Below are 20990 nucleotides of genomic sequence, written 5' to 3' on the forward strand. Positions count from 1 at the left end.
GGCAACTTGTTCGCATCCAAACTTTTTATGAGTTTAATAATTTAATTTCCCCAAAGTTAAATTCGCTCAAAATTTAAGCGGTTCTTGTTGTGGCGTCAGTTAGAACAAATGCAATTATGCTCGTCTGTGTCTCCCGGGGGTCTTTGATTTCCGCCCTTGATATTCACCATTTCAGCGCAACACGAGCTTTTATTCCAAAGTTAACCGTAAAACGCAATGAGAAAGCTCCGCCGAAGGCGGTGCAACGTACGCTGAAAGTTGCACCACCCAAGGTATAAATCAGTTTTGCATAAAAACTGACGAAGTGAGCTTCTGCTAATAAGCTCCTTGTTGTCGGGCTCGAAAACTTGAAAGCAACAACTGATAAATATTTAAAATTATACGTCAGGGCGAGTCCCTAGCGAAAGAAAATGGCGTCCGGGCCCATTAACATTCTGATTTTATTTATGCGTTTTTAATTAAAAGGACTTCCGAACTTGTTCACTACCCAGGTTCGAGGATTGAAATACTTATAACTTTAGCGGAATTAAATTAGGAAACTTTTTCGGAGCTTTAAGGTTCGATCATGCCCAAGTTTTATCACTGGAAAGTGTACTTACTTTAGCCAATGTCGCTTTGTAATCGAGGTGTGGCAGCATATTGCATCATACTGATCCGCCAACCATACGATGAGGATCACGTAGAAAGCAGTGGAGGTATCGTTGAAAAACTCCGACATTATGGCTTCAATACCTGAAATAAAAAGAAAAGAGATATAAGAATTCTTTATGGTGTTCCCTTGTAATGAGTCCAACCGTTTTCTGCCCATTAAAGGCAAAAAGACATTTTCTGACGATTTTCCAGCCGAAGGACCTTAAATTACTTAACGTCCTTCGGCTGGAATTTCGAAAATGGTAAGCGGTCCATTGGATTGATTGAAAATTAAAAAATATGGGTCACGTCACAGAATTAAGAGTTAAAATTGAAATTAAAAATGATAAAAATGTATTTAAAAAATTGAAATTAAAATTATTTTAAATAATTTTTCACGAAAATAGTGAAACGAGACAGAAATTAAACAGACGGACTAGAGCCTAAAATGTACTGGTGTGTTTTTCTGATAACCCTGATGAAGATAATACATATTATAGAAAGTTCAGTAGCTTACGGGATAACCCACTTCAAAAACGTAAAATAAAGCGTTTTTGATTGCTTCGAAATTCTGGAATATTCCAGATTCCATATTGTTGTCAAATAAAAACTGGTAAGCTATTCCCGACGCCTGTACAGCCGACCTGCATGCATAATAGAGCTCTTAGGTAATAAATACGGAAATTCAATCGAACATTCTGGAAAACGAAATGGTATCCTTGAATCTTTCTAGATTCTGGAACATTCTACAGACGTGTTGTTGCCGATTTCAAACATCGGAAATGAACCGGACAGCCTCATGATTTCCCTTGAAAGCACGTTGATTTTTCGATAGTGTAGATTTGACAATATTCCACAGGCAGCACTGTTGTCAATGTTGTCAAAGTCCTAGGAAATAAATTCCCGAATTCAAGACGCCCCCCAATTACGGACATTCGAGAAAATGCGAGAATGGGTCTAAAAGTTGCACGTGGATAATCTACTACGCTAACGGAACATTTACTTCAGATAAGTAATAGATCCTCCACTTGCAAAGTAGATACTTGAAGCATTAGCAAATGCTACTTTTATGCATACGACCCAATGTTTCCTGTCCATTTTCCAATGCTAATAAAGTGTTTGAAAAGAGCGCTTTTACCCGCTGTTATACAGGAAAATATTTAAAATAAACCTCTCCCTATTGGCAAATTCATTTTCAATTGGCAAATAAAAAACGCTCGGCATCCTGATCAAAACCCACGTTCCTAAATTCCAAGGTGGGTACATTACGGCCCCGATAACTTTGTAACCAAATTAAATTATTCAAAAACATTTAATTTGCCATAAAACGTCGGAACGGATGTCTGCCGAAGCCGACGTTGGCAGCTAAATTTAAAACACCCTCTTTAAAACTTCCCTCGAACATTTTAATATATTCGCCTTACTTTCGGCCCGTGTGTCAAAGGTTTTTTGAGGATGGCATTAACATTTTTATAGAAAAGTTTGTACGCTATTCGAATCGATCAAGCTGCTTTAACGGCTGTTGCCGAACGGGTCGTGCCTTCCCACCTTCGGAAGATCATTTTTCGTCTTTAAAAAACGCACAGCATGGCAAGTACAACCCTTTGATGGGATCTTGCCATAGTAGAAATTTGACATAAAATCTTTGACATTCAGCGCTAGAATGTGCCATTTAAGTAGTGTTGACCTAAACATTTCAATGAACACATCCATGATTAGTAAGATTCCAAGAGCGTTGTGAACCTTTTCCAATATTTTCCTAAAAAAAGTATTTTTAACTATTGTTTGTTGAACTAAAATCATAATTAGTGATCATATAAGCAATGTATGACTCATTAAAATTATTCTCCCATGTCACCCCGAGCTCTGATTGATGTCCAGCCATCGATTATCCTGTATTTGGACACTTCATTTTTCATAATACATCACGATAATTATTTTCCATACCACGTAATTTAGTGTCCGCAGCTTGTTTGAGTTTAATGAGGGTTTTAAATTACCGCATTACTGAATTACTCATCAGATCTATTTGATTGAGTGTTTGGCGACGCATTACCATCAATTATTGCAGGGCGAAGAAGCAATTAATGATCAAATTCGATGTGAAGGCAGTCCTACTGAAATCATGCGATCGTTTAATCGGAAATAAAAATTTCGCCGCCCATGAATAGATACACAGAGAACAGAGGTCGCGATAGCAACTGGTTTCCATTGTCGAAAGCTGCCTCCGGCCCTTCACATCGCAGGGCTCGCCCTTACTTGTTGCAACTTTCGGGTGTTGCGGCCGGCCCATACGCCTCTTCGCCTGTTGATTCTTACAGCTTTTTTGCCAGTGGCGGCTCTCAAATTTTGCTCTAAACTCTACACTCAAAAATTAAAAGAACAAATTTTAACCTAAAAATAGGCTTACGCAACATGGTTTCAGTTTATTAACCCTTTCTAGGACGCCGCTGACTTTCATATTGAAATCAAATTAGGTTGATGCTTTTTATCTTTTTTGACATTTTGAAGTATTCGTAATTTTTCATCACAAACTTCAAAGTCATCAATGCATACCAGAAGCACCAAATTCTTCATTTAACAAAAAAAAGTATAGTTATCTCCCACTTTCATCCCCTAATGATGAAAATTTATTCATTTTCTACAAATATAACTCGTCAGAATTCAATTAAAATCAGAATTACGTGAGCTACAAACTTGTCGAGGAATTTCCTAGTACGCCCCTGTTCGGTTTCGTATGACACACTTACGATATCGACTTAAGAATCGGGGACGAGAGAGAGAGAGAGAGAAGGCCAGATGTATCGGGTGATAAGACTAGGAGGAGGTGATAAGTGGTTTCAGGAAGAAGTTGGGAAGTTTTGATTTATTTAAGGGATGAGCAAAAAGTCCTAAATAAGAAGCTTCAGCGTTTTGATATGTATGGCGCCAAGGCAAATTTTAATTTCTACAAGTTGGGAAGGGTGGGAAAAGAGACAAAGTTATAATTTTTCCCATGATTTTATACTCAAATTTGAAAATATGAATATTTCTCCGCTTATTTGCATTTTCATTCCAAAGCTTCATTTTTTTGTAAGTCTTGCCCTTTCGGTAGGAAAGTACGAAAAATCACGATTTATTTGGAAAGAGATGCAGAAGGAAAATTGAAACCCTTTTAACACCCTTATTTTTTATTCTTGGAAAACCAATCCCTTCCAAGCCTTCTGCTATCCTGAAGTGAAAGAAGAAACGCTCACTCTATACTGACAGCCAGTCCACGCTTCTTCTAATAGAGTGATAAACCAAAACCTCATGCTGTTCGGAAGACTAACCCTGATGATGATGATGATTATGATGATGATGATGATCGTTCAATAACGGTACCTTCTTACTACATGTCTGAGGTAAAAAAGGACCAGTTCAAACAGGTGTCGATTTTCAAACCTTAAACGGCAATTTCTCGAGAACCCGTGCAGTAACTACCGCAAAAAGATAACTGAAATTAATCATTTGAATGAAAATAACCTTTTTCGTACAGTTCATTAAAAGATATACGGGGGGCATGAAGAGAAAGGCCATATCAATTTCCGAGCTGAGGCTCAAGTTAAGATAATCAAAAATATATTTACAAAATAATTAAAAACACAAAGTAGAAAACAATTTCTTGGAATTTTGAAAGCGATGCTCAGGAATGAAGATTATCACATGATGGACTGAGTTGCTCATGTACCTCTGAGCGTAACTAAATTCCCATTTCATGTCTGGTCGCACTAATCGCTGTGACATTCTATTCAAACTTCACACTTCGCACAACTTTAAACAGTTCGCATTCATGAATGTTATTATTATTTATCCCTATAAAATTTTCCGCTAAATAGCGTCGACGTCGTCGGCCCCTCGAAACGTATTTGTCAACTTGTCTATTACATGCCGGAACCGATTCAATTATAATTTCGCAAAAACATTCAGGCTGCTCTTTGGCAGGTCATTATTATGATCGGAGCGTCGTCGCCGTCGGGGCGCGACGTGGTGGAGATTTCGTATTCATAGTGTCGCGAAACGCGCCGCCGTCAGAGCGTAGAAAAGGCCTCCGCTTCTGGTTGAATAAAATTACAAATTCGTTCACATGGGGGTGAAGTTCTCGCCCCCATCGAACCTTATCTGAAATCTTGAGCGTAATGAGTTTAATAAAAAGCTGTCAAAGGTTGCCGCGTTTTATGTGGAATTTTACTCAATGGGCTCGCCCAGGGATCGTAAAGATGAAGAATGATTTGCCACGAATGTAATCACGCTCAAAGGCACTCAGAAAATAAGACTCCAGGTAAAAGTTCACGCGGCACGTGGGAATAACATGGGACAGGTGGTACGTGCGAACAATATGAGACAGGTGGAACGAGGGAACCAAACTCATCTGAATGAACTAAAAAAACTACAACGAATTCCAAATTTGAGCTAATACCACCTATCCAAGTCTCGTGTTGTTAGCTGCGACGCATTTGTCTCGAATTTTAGCCCTCATTTATTAGAGCTATTTGTTCATGGTGGTATCAAATAACCGCTAATGCAAGTGTGATTAAACCGAGAACCCGAAAATTAAATTTTAGGGGCAAGATTATTGAAATTCATGCGAAAATCTGGGAAAATTATTTAGAGAACATTTAAATTTTAAACGGCCGCTTTGCCGCGTCTACCCACCATTTATTTTAATAAGGCCCCGTTCATTAAGGCTGGCAAGGACGAGACAAATTTCTGTGTACACAAACAAATTATTCATGGTCCGTCTTTGCCTAATAATTAAAATTAATCTGTATACAGAACGAATAACAATGTGCGCCGCCCTCGACGTCGGGTTAATGTATGCTAAAAATGCCTCGAGTCGTAACCGTTTCGTCACCCCCGGAGTAAATAAACACTAATTTCATTTGTTGAGAAGTAGAAATAAACACAGCGAGGCAAAACGACTTCCAGTCTCCGGCCTGGTATTTTTCTCCATCACCGAGACGTTTCTGCGACATGAAATTTTAAAACGGTGCAACAGAAACTAAACAACTTTCGTGAAATTGGACTTGTTTTTCTCAACATAAACTTGATGGAAAATGTTTATGTACTTGAACTATTCACTATTGAGCTCAATCAATGACATTAATTCCCCTGAAAATGTAACTCTAAAGAGCCAAGATGCGCCTCAAACAGTCTCTCGTGGCCAATCTTTCCTTGTGCACCTCCTTGTACTGAGTCCTGGTAACTTGTCCCCTGTAACCGAGAACGGATTCTTCTAAATCTGGCTTCAAGAATGTTAAGGCAAACTCGCTGCGAAGATGACGACCGCTATCAAATAACAGTGACTGCTAAGTAACTATGATCTTCAAGCAACGATGATCATGATTAACAGATGTGACTGCCACTAACGTAATAGCAGTAATTCTATGTATGTGAGTCTAATAATTCTCGATTTTTATACCAGCAACTGTAACAGTTATAATAAACGGTGACCGTTACATAATTAGGACTTTAGTAGAACAATCATTTCCAAGTAATACCTACTTACAGGTGCTTTTGAGAAATTATTATTGCACACATAATAGTAAGTACTTTACTAAGTACATATATAATTTTCAAAATTTCTAAGGTGTGTTTGAATGGAGGTCAATTTCAGCTACCTTTACTTTTCAAATCTTAAAATATTATAACCTAAAAACTCCTCTAATATCTCAATTCTCGAAGCAGGAATTTGAACTAAACTTTATTTTTAAATGAAGTTATCCTCATCTTTCAACTCCTGGAATTGAAAATTTGTAAGCTTAAAAACCAGTATCACACATTCAAACAACAGATTTCTCAACTTAAATTATCCTCACATAATACCCTCATTAATCATCAAAAATTACTCTTTTTAACCACAGTTGTCCTAAGATTTCAACTCGCGTGAACATAACACTTATTTCCATTCTAGAATCAATCGCTGATTAAATTTTAAAAATGTAACATCTCAAACTGTGATAAATGCGAACTTAGCTGCCTCAATAACTCACTGAATCGTCAACAATTTCAAATGCCGGAGTACGTAGGAGCCAATGGTTGAAATCGACTGATTTTCATGAATTTGTCTGTCAGCTTAAGGTACATTATAATACGGTAGACTACCGCGCCAGTATGGTTAATAATCCGGGCGAGTTTGACTCTCATATGGTCTTGATTGATTTTAGACCGTGATCGTTAAGGACGCAAAATTAGGTATAGATAATTTTCTAAAAGCTTTAAGACGGCTAGAACACCTGGATTTGTGTAACAGAATAATAATCCGAGTCCGCTTCTGACTAGCAACTTTCAAATTCACCCAAGGTCTTCCTGCAACTTAAACTAAGGATTTCCCGACAAAGAAACTTCCCGCTCTTTAATTAACCAAAGCCAAAAAAGTCTTTAAACTTATTTAAAAGGGAAACTCTGTACGGAACGTTAACAATAACATAAATACAAGAGGGTTTTGGATCGGGAGCGGAAAAGATTTTCCCGCCGTATCGAAAACCTCCTTTAAAACGTTGCCGTTGCCGTATTGTTCGTGTTTTTACCGGTGGTTACCTCTATTTTCTTTTTAAAAGGGCATTATAGCGGTATCCTTTTCTTTTGTTAGAACTTGGGTGGCTGTTACAATAAAGACCGGCTTTTCTTCTTTTTAAATAGGCAGGTGAAAACGTTCGGCGAATTCACGTTGGTCCGGTATTTATATCGCTGATGTTCCAAACAGACAGATTCTCTATTATAGAAACTGCCATGAAAAGGTTGTTATTTGTGTAACTAGAGCTTTACCCTCGAGGCGTGCACTTGTCACCCTGGAGACAGTATTGGAAAAGCCACTTTACACTCACGTTACATATATATTCGATATTTTTCTCAGGATCTCTTAGAAAATATAAGCATAACAATGTATGATATCCATGTATTCAGCCCTCCTATTGTGACTACAAAGACGTACCCTTTAACTCGAGTGAGATATGAGGAAAAAACGTATATTCACTTATGACTGACATGACTAACAATCAATTTTTCTGTTATTTGTCTGAACACAGCCTATCTCTGCAAAAATCTATGGATCACAGTAAATCGATGAAGAAGTCGCAAATTCGCATACATTCAGTGCTAAGACCGTAATGCCCCGGGTTCCCAAGCGTCAGTCGGGGAGCACATGGAAGCCTAACCTATCCCCACTTGAGAGGAGGTTAAACAATGACTGCGAAAACAGTAAATTTGTGCGCTTCCTAGTTCTAAGCTGCAAAAGTAAATTATTACAGACGTTGATTTTCTCTTTAAAAATATCTAGAAAATTCCAAAAAATCTAGATAATTCTAAAAAACTAACCTCATAGACATATTTGCTCCTTGACAATTCCAGAAAGTTTCAAAATCACCCGAATCATTGTTAGCACCAAACAAAAATAAATGTGATCCATCGAATTACATTTGTTTAAGTCGACTTTCTCCTTAAAAATCTGGAAAAAAAATTAGGCCTGTCGCGAAAATTCGACTACTCCTATAGATCCGTTTATTCTTCCTTAATTCGGGAATTTTCCAGAACACCCAAATTACATTATTAGCACTAAATTAAAGGAATTTCGCGTACATGCGAGCGATGCACGATCAAAGGAATTACAAAAACACTCAATTTCCCGTTCGTATCTCATGTGACCGATGCAAATGTCAGTCTTTTCCAATTTTATATGCAAGATATTACGGGGTCAAAGGGACAAACGTAAAATATGAGATGAAAAATCCAACTTACCCACTAAAGCCAAAATGACTGTCAGCAGAGGGGCAGTCGGGAACGTGATCGCCATGTTGAATTCCAACATTTGGAGTAGGTCCACTAAAATTCCATAAAACATATTTTAATACACACCTTGTAGTATTTGCTCGAATAATACGCATGAACTTTAATCAACGTCGAAGTGAATTTCCTGTTGTACCACAAAGAACGAGTCCTGATCCGATATCCGCGGTTAATTTCTTTACATGTAATTAGAGCGGAAACGTGTCAGATAACTTTTAAGCGACTAAACTTTTCAAGTTTGAATTTATAAACTTGTTCAAGATTGATGAAGTAACGGTAAAAAGGGTAAGCGCTTTAGCAGGGAGAGGGTTACGAAGTTTTATGGAGTTTCGAACAAAAACATCACGCTTTTGGTTGTTTGAGAGGAAGGTTGACTTCCTATTTTAATAATATTATTACGTGATGAATATCTGAACAATGTTCGTAATTTTGCCCTAAAAAGTCAGGAGTAATGTAATTTTTGGCAGTAGATGTACTGAAAACGTCTGGACTAATAAAACATCTGCGCACAGGCCTTTACAATAGCTGCAACAAGTAGTGATGTCTTGAAGCACACTTTTATTTCTCGCGCATAAGCTTACGAATTTGACTCAAGCTTCTAAAAGCCATAAAGCACTTATAGAAGCTCACAATTGTTAAAAAAATACCTTTCAGATTAATTAATTTTCTAACTAGAAATTCTTAAAGATTTAGGTTTAAAACTAAGTAGGATTAAGTTAAGATAAATTAAGTAGGATTAAGTCAAGATTAATTAACCTAGAATTGCAAAGTTATAGTTGAGAGGTACGCCATAACCACACCTACAAAAATTAAGACCCGGGCCTGGAGAGCGGTGATTATTTAGGTCATGATGTATAAACAAAAGTTTCATAATCTTATGCTTGGTGGACGGTGGATGGTTGGAAGGTATGTGGCAACTAGTAGTGATGAAAATGATCGGAAGGTACGTGGGAACATGACTTACTTTAACTATAAAGATTCCAGATATTCGGGTCTAATGTTGAGTGTCCGACAAATTTCTGAGAACATGACTTATTCATACCAAAATCGTAATTTATCATTTTTTGAACAAAAAAACCAGAGAGTAGTTGACGTCAAAATACTAGACAAAAAACCTCGGACACTTAACAAATCTCTCAGAAATCCCTTGACCGTCTCCCATAAAAAGTAATCTTAAGTATTTCATAGCGTTAAATTGGAACGAATTGGATTTGTAGCTTTCCGCCCTGGTTATTCCTTTAATCTTCGGCCGGCCCTTTATAATACGTTTCTGCGGTTGACTCTTTCTATATTTCTGGTTATAGTTGATACAGCAAATACATAAGGGCAAAAAAAAGAGGGTTAGTCCGTCCCCGGGGCTTCCGCCACAGACCGCGAACCGACAAACAACCGGAATGTTGACCACAAGGGCTGCCCTCGGACTTTCCACTTTGCAAATACAATCGTAGATGCTCTTTTATTGCCAATTGCTCTCTCTTTCGCTCTTACTTACCTATAAAGACAAAGATCTGATGATGGGCGTAGCGAAGGAGCATCGAAACGATCACCGTCTGCAAAGAAGAATAAATTTTAAAAAACTATGAAAAAACAAACTAAAAGCTTAGTCGCTTCGTAAAATTAAATACACTATTTTATGCAGATCTCCGAGGAGGGCAACATTAAAATGCCGGATAAAATGAGCTGTTTAGAGGAATGCGTCCCTTTTGAATTTTGAATGCAATTTATTAATTTACCTGCAACATTAGCGTGTATTTTTAAGAAAAACTTCGTTTATTTTTATTACTTTTCCGATGTTCTTGAGCGGGAATATGCATTTAAAATGACAGTTGCCGCGCATAAAAGTGATTTATCACATCAATTTTACTTACGCTAAGTTTTGAAAGAGATCGACTTAGGTTGGGAGTTTTCTAATACAGAAATAAATAAACGTGCATCATACAGAGATATGTTATGCGATATGCATGCAAATTGCCGTATAGTATTTATAAACTTGAAATTCTAGAATGTTATATTTAGAACTTTCTAGAATATTCTCTTTAAAACTCATATGTGCATGCTTGATAAATCTATACCATTTGGAACTTTTTTTTATTTTTTAGTGCTGATTATTGCTTGCATAATATTCGTTACACACTGTATTTCTAACAAGCTTCATGAGTTGACCAATGAATAACATTCTTCAAGGAGAAAACTCAGTTTACAAAACAAGGACCCAAGAAAGAGAAAGCGAGAACATGGATGGAGGAGTAGGAACCACTTGAACATACGATAATGAAGGTAATTTGGATATTGAGGGAAATTCGGGGAAATTATTCAACTGACATTAGGGATCCAGGTGATGAAGATGATCCAAAAAGTGACACTAATCAGCAATGTCACAAATGGGAGATACCTGTTCGAAATGACCATATCGTGAGCTTCTATTTTGAAATATAGAAACTCAACTAAAGTAACAAATAAATTAGCTGTTAAGGAAAGGTGTTATTAGCTGTTAATTAGCTGTCTAGGATCACTAATTATAATAGGTGATGTTGAGAAACTCCTTTAGCCTTTCGAAAAAATCTACGCGCACATTCTACGGGAAAAATTCCATACTGAGCTATCCTTCAGTTATTGGTAGGTATTTAGTAAATCGCACCGTTACAAGTAGAATTAGAATTTCATGTAGGTACGAAGTTTCCATTAATCTCAAATGGACAGGTTGATAATACTCAACTGCACCTAATAAATGTATTTCAAGCGATTTTATTTTTCTCCCTTAGATCGGGCCGATCACGTGGCACTTCGATATGACGTGCGTTATTTCCGGTTAGGTGAAGATGCCGTTCCGGAGGCCCCCAAAAAGCCCGGGACCGGATGCGCGCCGCCCCGCTTTCCGCCTGTCTGGACCAGCAAACCATCATTATCATTGTTACCGTTTACGCAATGTGAACCTGAACATTTTCAACATTTATTTCCTTTCTTTCCAGTCTCGTTCGACAGGCAATTATGCTTTATTGCAGATTTCGGTTGCCTCCGAAATTTAATAATTGTGTAGCACGTATATGGGAAACATTACCATTATTTGATCCTGTGCCGAGGATTGAAACTGGATCCGTTGACGGGAGAGTTGACATCGTTCCCTAACCCGCTCGGGCGCCATCCCGGCCCGTTATATGCGTCATCTCTTGTGCTAATCAACGGCCAGATCCGGTTTCCGGGAACTACATAAATCAGCGGTACTCGAGCCCGGGGTTAACAGGCTCCCAGTGGCCTACTCTTATATAATTATGTCACCTATCGGGTAACAGCACGACAGTGGATTCAAATCAGGGGCGTAACTGATTTTCAGAAATTCGTGGATTGTAATTTTCCTTCATGAAGAGCAAGCCCTTTTAAATGTGTGAATGGACTTTCATGCATTCTACTAGTTGAGGACAATGACGCGCCTCTGATTTTTGACACTCTGAGATGATGTAATTGCAAGTTTCGTATGGCGAACTGGGAGCTGCCATCCTGTTATAAATCGTTGGCGTATATCTGCGTCTAGACTCTAGATAATTCATTCTTTCAAAATAACATTACGTCTTTGGTTTTTGGTATAGCTTGATAGAAATTTCGAAAGTTCCCTTGGGTAAATTCCCTGGTGCCCAAAGTCAGTATTGAAGAACGGTTCAAAATTTCATGCAATAGCACAATCTGCGACCTACGCTTCTGGCTTTTAACAGTCAGTGACGGGAATAACGTGGTTTGGATGTCGGTCTTGAAACTCTCGAACTGTCAAAGTTCATTGGCGTACCGCGGTTCTAAGCAAGCGACAAAGTCTACTTGGTTGTTTTTTCAAACGCACCACTCTAAGCCTATAACCTCCTTCTCGCATAGGTTAAACCGCTGATGTTAGAGAGTTTAAAACCCTTCGCAAGCAGATTGGTAACCAAGCTCTAAAATGAGGTCAAATATTCGAAAATTGCTCTACTGTTAAAAAAATATTGAATTTACCTAGGAAGTGTTAAGTCGCTGTATTTAAAGAATTTAAAACCTCCAAAAAATATTTTTGCAAATTAAGCATTTACTAGTAACTTTCCCAAAATCAAAATCGTATAAAACATGGTTTAACAAGAGGTAGAAAACTCTGTCAAAATCATTTTAAATATATCCTGTACTGGTCAAAAGTTATTTTATAAAAAAGGCTCTACGACTGTCAGCCTGGAAAGATTCTGCTGTTGACTAAACTGAAGATTTTGATCCTTCGAGTCTGTCGATGGAGATATGACATGCATATGAAGCAGTGAATGAAGTGCCAAATTAAACGATTTTGGAAAACATTGAGTCTGAGTCACCAATTCCCGTTAAACCTTGCCACACATTTCCAAAATCTATATCTCAATAAATCCCCAACAAAAGCGTGTGTCTCCCAGTTTGAACAAAATGTGGCCTAATAATAATTATCCAAGGAATCATCAATCAAAGAAAAGCGTTAGAATCGTTCCCAATACATCAATTTCCAACCGTCAAAAAAATAAAACAGGTGATAACTCCACGAAACGTATTAATACCGACACCGAAGATGTCGCAATTCGCCTCGGAACGAAAATAAAACACGTCAGAACGTTTCCAATTAAAGTGGAGTTTCCTCAACCTCGTTGTGACATTCCGTCATTCAATGGGAGGAAGGAAGTCGTTAAAATAATTTTATCGATGAAAACCGAGGACGTTTATTGCGCCCCAAACAGGAATCACAATATGGAGACAGTCGTCCATTATTTATGTCCGAAGATCACCGGAGTCTGATAAAACGAATTAGGTAAAAGGGACGTTTTGCTAGAATGTGGTTATTGTATCCCAGTTGGATAGAGAAGTGACCCATTTCCTATAACGATGAAAAATAGCTCCCAATCCATTCAAAATCAGAATAATTTGCATTTAATTCCGAGGCATGTTTTGCGCGAAGCGCATCGGATGTCGTGCGCTGAATTTCATATTATTTCAGGCCAAATTACTCAAACGAGTGGAATAATTTGACATGTAACGCGTCCCACATCCCCCCTTTGCACAACGGAGAAAACAAGAGGAAATAAGGCTTTTTTCGAAAATTAAAAATTGATTATTTGGCGAAAATTGACGACCTTTGAAATTCGACGTTAAATTGGGCATGATGAGAACGTCACGGATAATTTGAGTTATGTCTTCGGGTAATAAGGTAATTTTATAAGGAAATAAGGCGTTCATCTTTCTAAGGTGAATTTCCTATTTACGACCCCGCGACTCGGAACAACGTTAAATAGAATTGAATTTTGAGAGAGAATTTTATAATACATTTACTTTGAAAACGTTACAAAACGCATCTAAAACTGTACTGATGTATACAAATGAGAAATGTCAGTGACTACTCATAAATAACAGTGACGTGCAAAACTTTTTTCAAAAGATTTTTTTAATAGAACTGGAGTTATGCTTCGGAATGCCTCTTATTTCTCTTCAATTAGTACCGAACGATTCAATACCAATGAATGATAAAATTTCAGTGGTTTACAAATCTTCCTTTCAAAGATGATTTAAAGTTATACATTTCAAAAAAACTTTTTGATCTTAACTAGGGACTCTTAAATTCACTCTTCTTCTAGATTTCCTAACAACATCTTCGTACTAACCGCAAATTTTAACTCAGTACACCCCTGCCATCTGTCTAATTAAATAGCCAGTTTTTCTTCCTAAACTAATAATTGTAAAACAACGAATTTTTAGTGGCGTACAAAAATCTTATTCAAAGAAAAGACACCTCGCCTCTTTTGTGTATTTCTTAAAATCTAAGTGTGAATCAAAACTGCAGCTCAGTACGCTCCTAATTTCTGTTCAATTAAACTATCATTTTTTCTCTTTGAAGTTATAACTCAAATACATAGAATAACAATATTTCAGTGGCATGCGAAGCTCCTCTCCAAATATTAATGTCTATAAATTGTCTCAAACTCTCCCTTTCAGAAAATATACAAATTCTTCGTACTAACCAGAAGCCACAATTTACTACGCCCCAGATTTTTATTTAATCAAATTGTAATCCGATTATTAAATCACTTTTACCATGATAAATCACTATTAACAGTCATCGCTGCGAGAAATGAAAATATTCTTGACTTTCTGGCGAAGGCATTGATATTCGTTTTTTTGTCTATATTACATATTGTGTGAGATAGTTCAGTAATTATGAATAAAACTGGGGTACACTCTAGATTCTCTAGAACACAAAAAGGTTTAAAATCATACTATCCGCAAATATTGCAGTTTTAATTATTGTTTTGATTTTTCCCTCTAAAATTTCAGCAATCCTTTAATAGGAAAAGTAATAAACCCATATCCCCTTCAATTCGACCCAAATACTAAACTTTTACTGTTTTCTAGGGCCTTAAGAGCAACTTCGACGTCAGTATGTATGTATTATCACACTATTCACCGCAAGACCCAAATAGACCATCAAACTCATTTCAAGAGACCAGAGACTTACTCCCTAGTTGGAACGATTAGGTTATATCCTCAGGCCCATCTCACTCTTTGATATGGACAAGTCAGATTTCCAAACTCCTCCTGATGGCTTAACGTTTCACCCAATGCACTAATTTTTGTCGGGAAAAAAGAAGTAGTGACTTTCCCAAAAAGTACCAGGATTCCTCGTCCACACTGCAGTATTTGCAAAGCGGAGGTATCTGTTGTATTATGTACTGAAGTATATAATGACCTATGAGAGCTTCCATTCACAGATCACCCAAAATACAAGAGACTTAGATTCTATCATTCGTGAAATGGGTAAACAGTGTTTATATGTACCTCCATACCATTTAACTTTTGGCTATAAAATCAAACTCCAGGGTAAACTTAGAAGATTTTCATGAAACCCAGCAGTCATTCTGTTGTTACAAGTAAGTTGTCATCTGACATACCTCATCACCGCTTAAAAAAAGTTTTGCATACAAGTTTATTGTTTTTGTTATTTTCCGAAGTTTAAAGATCAATCTGCCTTCAAAATATCTTCCAAATTTGAACAAAATAATGTATCTATTAATAAAGAAAATTGGAATAAAAATGCCTGTAAATACTTACAAAAAGCAGCATGCAGGCTATTGCCGGAAGATATGCCGTTTTAGCCATCCAAAGGTTAACAAACCGATAATGCTCCCCGGTAACCACATTTCTATAAAATGAGAAACCCTAAAACCTTCCCTCCCAACTCACCTCATCTCAGAAAACTCACTTTAAAAACCCCCGATTCTGTTCCTTTTCCGCGAAAGCCTTTACCGAAGTCATAAGAAGGTCGTTGTAACCTAGAAATTCCCCTAAAACCAGTCGAGTAAAAGAATCCCCAAAGCATTCATCTCTGGTCGGATCAAGGAACACTGCTTTCACTGGTATGTTCAATTTTGTCCGGGCACTAGGACTCAGACGTAGAAATCCATATTCCAAGGCGTACTCGAAAATGTATATGTCGTCTAAAAAGATATTAAATAAAACCAGTTTTAGGAAATTTTCTTCAAAAGTAAATAAAGAGAATCAGTAAACAGAAATTACAAAAGCACCACTCACTTTTGTCAATTAACCTGGTTTCTACAACTTTCGACTCCGATTCTCGTGCCTCGACAATTGTTGAGTTGAGATGCGTTTCAGATTTGGCTGTCTCGCTACCTTCGATAATCAGAAAATCGGCGTATTTCTTGGGGGATTCCGTGAACATTTCTATCCAAGACCAATTTGTTGAAGTGGCGCTCAAAGACTCGTTTAGGTAGCTCTGTTCATCCAATGTATTCTTCGGGGAGTTGGAAGTTTGTTCTAAAAAAGTTGCTTTATAAATTATGGAAATATGAATTTTAACTGAATTTTGTAATGGAGAGTAAATATAAAAATGTATAAAGTCCTCGGCTAAGTGCCAAGAACACAGTGAAAGAGCAAATACAGTCATGTAATCATAGAAAATTGTTGTATTTCTTAATTTTACATATATATTAAATACTTACTTTCTCCATTTAACAAAGCTTCCATGCCTTTCCCATGGTGCTCCAAAGTTGATGGTTCCAAATCCAATTTTGTCGTCAATAGTCCCAACACACTCCCCATCTCTTCTCTCCCCACTTTATTCAACCTCTCCTCTTTGGCATAACTATCTTTCAAGCTATAACCATCTTCCATATTGCTAATAATCTCCACTCGTAAAATTCCATCTTTGGGCCAATTAGATACAACATTATCTAGACAAGTATTAGCAGTCTTTGAGAAGGACAAGTGAATATAAACTAGCACAAAAAATGCCATAAAGGCCTTAATTAACACTACAAATTCTATGAATCTCCGCACTGGTTTTGGGAAAGCTCTGGCATAAGCCAGAGTTCCTCGATAAAATAATGTGTGAAACAATCTGTCTCTTATATGCACTAGTTGGTTGTGGTTTCTTGTTCGGTTAATTGTTAATTGGGGTCGGTTATTTGGGGCATCAGGGGCTTGGTTGGTACCAATAGGTACTGCTGCTCCTGGTTCTGTCATTGTGTTTATTGATGATTAGACCATTCTGAAATAATGAATTTAAAATCCTGACATATGCAAGTGTTACAAAATCATTAGTTATTAACTAATTAACATTTGAACTTTTTTGGATTTTTGCCTTATATTGTATCATTGTATGGAAATGTCTGACAATTTTGTAAATGCAGTGTAACCAATTGGAACATATTTTTTGCGTAAAAGGTAGCTCAATTTCACTTTTTGTAACCCAGAAACGTGTTAAAATAAAAAGGTTTCGTGACTTACCTTTGAGTTGATTGAAAGAGAGAGAGAACTGGGCAGCACAGGAGAACACTCCACTTGCTGCTCCAGAGGTCTATATGTTCAGACCAGTTTACCTTAACTAAAAATATGATGCTCAATTTTAAATAAAAATTTAATAAAAATGGAAATATTTTTCTAAAAGATGTCAACTTATCTTGGGGTTTGACAACTAAAATGTCAAAATCAGCTGATTAAGTTGATAAAAACAAACGGAGTTTTCGGTTGTTTTTCCATATGAAAAACCCGGGTTTTTTGGATTTTAACTCGAACATTTCTCAGTAGCAACAATTATAGTTTTCTTATAGATTTGACTGACGATATAGTCGAAATTCAGATTTTTAAAATGGAAAATTGTTTAGCAATTAGCTAGCATATTATATTGTTATAGCTGTGATTTCATTAGTTTAAACAACTGTGTGATGTATTATAGGGAGGTTCAGGATGGCTGAGAGCAAGAATGTTCACGGCTCTAAGAGAAATACCTACTGTTTTGTTATATTACTGATTATATCACTTTTTGTTTCAGTTTCGAAGGATCCAGATATCCTCAAGATGAAAATTCGATCAATCTATAGATGGCAGATACCCTCACAAGGATGTTTTCGGTTTAAATTGTTTATTAAACCTAGTAAATTTAGAAAATAATCCAAAATTCAGGGCAAAAGAGAGATTTTATGAAAACGATATTTATTTTCGAGAAAAATTAACAATATTCTTAGGAACGTTACGTTTGAGTTAACGTTCACCATATGCTAACGATCCCTGATTCACTTCAACTATCTATTTAATTGAAATAGCAAAGAGTTACACCCTCCATTGGAGACTCAACCTCAATTCTGTTTTTAATTTATCCGCAGTGAGTTCCATTGCTCTAAGTGCTCCTTTCTGGTTTCCATGCAACTTGTCAAAAGTTTACGTCAACGTCAAATCATACTTTTTATTTACACTTCACATTTTGTTTTTGTATGTGTTTTTGAATTGTTTTTAGTTCTATTCGTTTCTCCAGTCTATAAACATTATAAACAAAACAAATTTCTCAACAATTTCTCCACAAATTCAGATAATATATAATGGACACTTCCCCTGAATCAATAAATGATGAAGATTCCTCGAAAGCCACTTCTCCCCAAATATGCAACTCTCGCTGGTCTCCAGTACCAGAACTAGTGGCAACCCCCAAATGGTCCCCGCAATCACTCCACGATAGAAATCGAAAGAGTGCGTTTCAACCTTACAAACTATGCACCCCATCATCTACAGTTTTAACAAATTTACAAAGAGGAAACACACAAGCCGAGACCTTGATACCACGAACTGTAGGTAAGTAATATAAATCCCTTTTTACGCACGTATTTCTAGTATTAAAACTACAGAATTGACGTTCCACATGAAAGCGGGTCAGGGAGAACTGAACAGACCTGATATTCTACAAGAAAAATCTGTAGATGTCCTTGACTCCAATAACCTCACTGCATTGCACTGGAGTGCTGCATATGGCCAATACAATGCTGTTGAGTTGCTTATATCATTCAATGCTGATGTTAATAAATTGGGACCTGATGAAGAGAGTCCCTTAATTTTGGCAGCTAGTGGAGGCCACCATGAGGTTGTAAGGCTCCTGCTGAATCATGGGGCTAAAGTTGACCATGTTAATCATGTTAGTTTCAATGCTTAGTATTTTTTTATATGGAAAATGTATTTTTTTTACAGTTATGTAATACTGCATTAATGTATGCTGCCAAAGAGAATCACCCTCATACATGTCAGGAGCTTTTGCTTAATGGAGCTAACTTTGGGTTGGTCAATTTAGATAATGATACAGCTTTGAGTATAGCAATAGAAAATAATAGTACTTCAGGTAAGTTGAGAATAATTGAGATTTCATTGATGAGTGTGTGTAGGGTGGCTAAATTATGTAATTAATTCAGTGTAAAATCAGGTCATAAGTTTGGGGAAAATTGCTTGAATGGGTCCATTTTAATTTAAATTTTTTAACATGTGTATGTTGATTTTATATCAATGAAAATATAAATTTTTTGAGAACAATAATTTTTCCTACAAGCATATTGTGGCCTCAACACTCTGATGAACATTTTTGCATAAAAAGAGCACCTGATCCTTTTTCCCTTTGCAACTTTAGGAAAATATAACTTATTACATCCAAATGTAAAAAAGGGAGAAAAACAATTTTTCCAAAATCTATTAATTGATTTTATATAGAATTTTTTCTATAGTTATTTAGTCTCCCTACTGTATAGTTGTAGCAGCAATTTTCGTTTTGCTGAAACAAAGCCCTATTTCCAGCACAAACTGTAATTGAAAATTATATTATCTCGCGGATGGAGGAGCAACCTAAAAAAGAGGACTGAGTTTGATTTTAAAATTAAGTGTCTGTGATAAGTGGTCTAGAAAACATTTAAAAGGTTTTTATGAGGTGGGAAAACAAGTCTGATTTGCTACATCTCCGATTTCAAATTAAATTACTGGAAATTAATCTTGTTGTCTCAATAACTCTTCCTTGTCCCTCCCTGGTTTATCCTCCAGAAAAGTTTTCTTTATATAAAAGTGAAAATTAATAATTTTCTAATTGCCTGAACTGAAAAAACATTTTTTCTGTAAGTGCAGGAGAAATCAGAATTGTAATTTAAGGCCATTTTGATCCTGTCATGTTAGGTATTCCCATAGATTTTTTTGAGAAATTTGAGATTTTTAGACTTTTTGCTGCTAATCTGAACTAAAACTTTCATGCATTTAGCTTGATGTGAGCCATTTTAGGTTATAATGATATTCTCTTCTTTAGGCTTCAATATTATATTCTCCCAATGTAAATATAAACTCCTCACAATTGAGCTTGATAGCAGCCTAGAATCATTGAATTGCTTTCAAACCTAAAATTATTATGTTCCATTAAAAACACAATACTTACAAAACTAACATTTTCTTTTTAAGGCATTGAAAACGCTATAACATCTTAAGGATACCTAATATTAGGACTCTCTTGCTTGTGACGTGTGCATTCACCGTACTTTAAATGATTATACGTTTTTTTTTTTATCAAAACCTGAACCAGCAGCGCTTGAAAATAGGGTAGTTATCTAAAACATCTCCTCAAATTACTAAGACTTTTTGACTAATAGTTATTCTTAACTGTTACTTCACATGTAATTTAAAAGAACATTGAAGGATCGAATCTGTCTGTAACGTTTCATCAATTGCTTCTCAGGTTATTCGCGATACACTTTACCCTGCTTACATTCAGGCTTTTTAATCCATTAACGTGTTACATTCCAGACTTCATGATTATCATGTCTCAGGATAAATTTCAGCAAGTGATTTAGCGGGTTTGAGATAAGCCATAAAACTCTTTGTTATAATATTTGAAAAAGGAACATTTCCATCATATATTTGAGATTCCTTAGGGCTGTTTTACTATTAATTAATACAGAAGGCGAACAGTACAATAAAAACATTTTAAACCATTCATTTAAAAAAAAATCAAATTTTAAGAGCGTTAAAGAAATTTGAAAGAAAAACAATCAAAACTCGTAATATATTAAACCGTCGATGATCTGCCTGCCCTTATCTTTTTAAATTCAAAGAGTAATGTCAGTGGCTCATTTTATCACATCCAGATAGAACGACATCAACATTTGGCTCCCCAACCAATCGTCGACTTTTTAAAATAACAAGGGGTTTGATTGCTTGTTTTGAACCCTCTAATTGACTGGCTGAATTTTAGACCACATTACAATTTTTTAATTAATTTGCGC

At 36.4% G+C, this 20990-nt stretch overlaps 2 protein-coding genes across 3 annotated transcripts in view; one reads left to right on the forward strand and one right to left on the reverse strand.

The window, feature by feature from the left end:
• LOC136410861 (membralin) overlaps positions 1 to 17394 on the reverse strand; it is a 41349-nt gene extending 23955 nt beyond the window's left edge. The window contains exons 1-8 of one of the 2 annotated variants that reach the window (XM_066393217.1): positions 17203 to 17394; positions 16416 to 16963; positions 15988 to 16230; positions 15659 to 15932; positions 15508 to 15598; positions 9926 to 9983; positions 8386 to 8469; positions 600 to 732 (exon numbers count right to left, since the gene is read on the reverse strand). In XM_066393217.1, the coding sequence (XP_066249314.1) occupies positions 600 to 732; positions 8386 to 8469; positions 9926 to 9983; positions 15508 to 15598; positions 15659 to 15932; positions 15988 to 16230; positions 16416 to 16938 (1406 nt within the window). In that variant the 5' untranslated portion in view covers positions 16939 to 16963; positions 17203 to 17394. The remainder of the gene's footprint in view (positions 1 to 599; positions 733 to 8385; positions 8470 to 9925; positions 9984 to 15507; positions 15599 to 15658; positions 15933 to 15987; positions 16231 to 16415; positions 16964 to 17202) is intronic. The other variant, XM_066393218.1, reaches the window with a different exon arrangement.
• Positions 17395 to 18218: 824 nt separating this feature from the next.
• Positions 18219 to 19714, forward strand: LOC136410762 (ankyrin repeat family A protein 2). Its single transcript, XM_066393073.1, has 4 exons — positions 18219 to 18540; positions 18594 to 18877; positions 18931 to 19078; positions 19525 to 19714. Exons 1-4 carry the CDS (start codon positions 18291 to 18293, stop codon positions 19587 to 19589), a joined length of 747 nt encoding a protein of 248 aa, XP_066249170.1. The 5' UTR covers positions 18219 to 18290; the 3' UTR covers positions 19590 to 19714.
• Positions 19715 to 20990: the final 1276 nt, after the last annotated feature.

This window comes from Euwallacea similis, chromosome 9 (genome assembly GCF_039881205.1).
Source record: "Euwallacea similis isolate ESF13 chromosome 9, ESF131.1, whole genome shotgun sequence".
Lineage (NCBI taxonomy): Eukaryota > Metazoa > Arthropoda > Insecta > Coleoptera > Curculionidae > Euwallacea > Euwallacea similis.